General features: G+C 63.4%; 1 protein-coding gene across 1 annotated transcript in view; it reads right to left on the bottom strand.

Moving 5' to 3' along the window:
* Nucleotides 1–1,613, bottom strand: part of slc18a3b (solute carrier family 18 member 3b) — a 1,711-nt gene extending 98 nt beyond the window's left edge. Inside the window, 2 exon segments of the mRNA XM_072667768.1 lie at nucleotides 1–115; nucleotides 117–1,613. The exon segment at nucleotides 1–115 is cut by the window's left edge and continues 98 nt beyond it. Coding sequence (XP_072523869.1) covers nucleotides 1–115; nucleotides 117–1,613 — 1,612 coding nt within the window.
* Nucleotides 1,614–2,396: the final 783 nt, after the last annotated feature.

Below are 2,396 nucleotides of genomic sequence, written 5' to 3'. Positions count from 1 at the left end.
CGGGGGTCTGGGCAGTCCCGGGGGGTCTGGCCTTGGCTCTGCGTGGTCTGATTGTGCTGTGAGGGGGCTTTGTGTTGGTGCTGTTGGAGGTGCTGTTGGCAGTGATGTCGGGGGTGCTGGTGGGGGGTGCTGGTGTGGTAGTCGTTACGCGCGCAGCTGTTGGAATCCAGCCCTTTCCTCTCGGCCTTGCGCTCCTCCATCCTGATGGCGTCGTAGAGCACCGGTGCCCCACCCCCCTCCTCCTCCTCCTCGTCGTCCAGCAGGATGCGCCTCTCGGAGCGCGAGGGTTTGATCTGGCACACGCGGCGCAGGGCCAGCAGCGCGGGCGCGTACAGCAGGTTGGCGAGGCCCATGCCCAGGTTGAGCTGCGCAAAGCCCATGTTGTGCACAATGTGTCCGGCCGCCACGGGCCCGAGCGCGTAGGCCACCGAGTAGGAGATGTCCGCGATGGCGTACACGCTCCCGTACACGGAGGCGTGGCGCACGTCCACCAGAAACGCCAGGGTGGGCAGCAGGGCCGTGTCCACGAGCGCGATGCCAAAGCAGATGCCGCACAGCGGAAGCATGAGCTGCGAGAAGGTTTTGCAGGCGGGCACGACGCACGAGCTGGCGCCGATGATCACCATGCCCACGGCACCGTAGAACCACTGCATGCTCGGGTAGCGCGCGGCCAGTTTGACTGTGACGTAGACGCCCAGCACGTGCGGAAAGAAGGAGGGGAGCCACGCCAGGCCCACCTGCCACTTGGTGGCGTGCATAGTGCTCTCCATCCAGCCTGCGATGGTGGGCTCGAGGAAGGCCAGCGGGATGTTGCAGACGGTGAGCGCGCCCGCCACCACGGCGATGTATGGGTCCGCGATCAGCCGGTGCAGGGGCGTGCCGGCCGGTGCGTTCTGGCGCGCGCCTTGATTGGAGAACGGCTTGACCACCGCCAGCAGCAGGCAGCCGTCCGCGAGGCACACGCAAGCGAGCACCACGAACGGCACGCGCTTGCCGGCCAGCTCGTACAAGATGCCACCGAAGGGCGGAGCCACCAGGCTACCGAAGGAGATAAAGGCGAGCGCGAGGCCAAGCGCGCGGCTGCGCTCCGTCTCCTCGTCTCCGTAGCGGTCGGCGATCATGGCGATGCCGGACGTGTCCGCGAACGCCGAGCCCAGGCCCTGCAGGCTGCGCGCGGCGAACAGCGTGGCGTAGCTCTCTGCGAACGCGAAGACGCACGTGGACATGAACATCACCATGAGGCCGATGAGCAAGGGCAGGTCGTAGCCCACGCGATCGATGAAGGGTCCGGACAGGGGGTTGACCGCGAGCTGCAGGATGGCCTTGGAGGCGAACAGGACGCCGATCTTAACGTCCAGATTGGCTTTGGACACTGCGGACCCCGCGCTGCCCGAGCCGTTTACGCGCGCCTGCGCCTGCGCCTGCGCCTCTGCCTCGGCCTCGCTCTCCAGCCCGGCCAGGTAGTCCGGGATGATGGGCACGATCACCATGTACAGCATGTTGTCCAGCAGCAGCGCCACGCACACGATCACCAGGATCACCGTCCGCTGCCTCTTCGGGTCCCGCATGGCCTCGCGCACCTTGGTGACCACTCCTCTACCGTTGGTCTCCATTTCCTATAGAGCTGTGCGCGCTCACTTCTGTCAGTCTCGCGCTCTCGCCCCCGTCTCCGGACGCGTGTGCTCGCTGCGCGCTTTGGCGCGCTCCCGTTTTGGCGTCGTTCTCGCTCGCTCGCTGTTCAGTCTTGCGCCACGCGCCTCTGCCTCTCATCCCGCTCGGGGCTGAGGAGGCTGCTGGTGAAGCTGACGAGCTCGTGCGCCTCTCTCTCTCTCTGTCTCTCTCTCTCTCTCTCTTAACTGCGTCGTGTCTTCTCCATCTTTTACGCGCGGCGCGTAAATCTGTGGCACTGTGTGGATCTCTCTCTGTCTCTGTCTCTCTCTCCCTCTCTCTCTCTCTCTCTCTCTCTCTCTCTCTCCCTCCCTCTCCCTCTCCCTCTCTCTCTCTCTCTCTCTCTCCCTCCCTCTCCCTCTCTCTCTCTCTCTCTCTCTCTCCCTCTCTCTCTCTCTCTCTCTCTCTCTCTCTCTCTCTCTCTCTCTCTCTTCTCTATTACGTGGCGCGTGCGCGCATCGCACCTACGTCAGTGAGCCCCCCCCAAACAAAACGTCCCCGCCCTTTCTAGTCACGAATGATTTCATGAAAGTTTGTCTCTCTCTCTCTCTCTCTCTCTCTCTCTCTCTCTGTCTCTCTCTCCCTCTCTCTCTCTCTCTCTCTCTCTGTCTCTCTCTGTCTCTCTCTCTCTCTCTTTCTCTCTGTCTCTCTCTCCCTCTCTCTCTCTCTCTCTGTCTCTCTCTCTCTCTGTCTCTGTCTCTCTCTCCCTCTCTCTCTCTCTCTCTCTC

Source organism: Salminus brasiliensis, chromosome 22 (assembly GCF_030463535.1).
Source record: "Salminus brasiliensis chromosome 22, fSalBra1.hap2, whole genome shotgun sequence".
Taxonomy (NCBI): domain Eukaryota; kingdom Metazoa; phylum Chordata; class Actinopteri; order Characiformes; family Bryconidae; genus Salminus; species Salminus brasiliensis.
The sequence above is the reverse complement of the archived record's forward strand: the minus strand, read 5'-3'. Positions and strand labels throughout refer to the sequence as shown.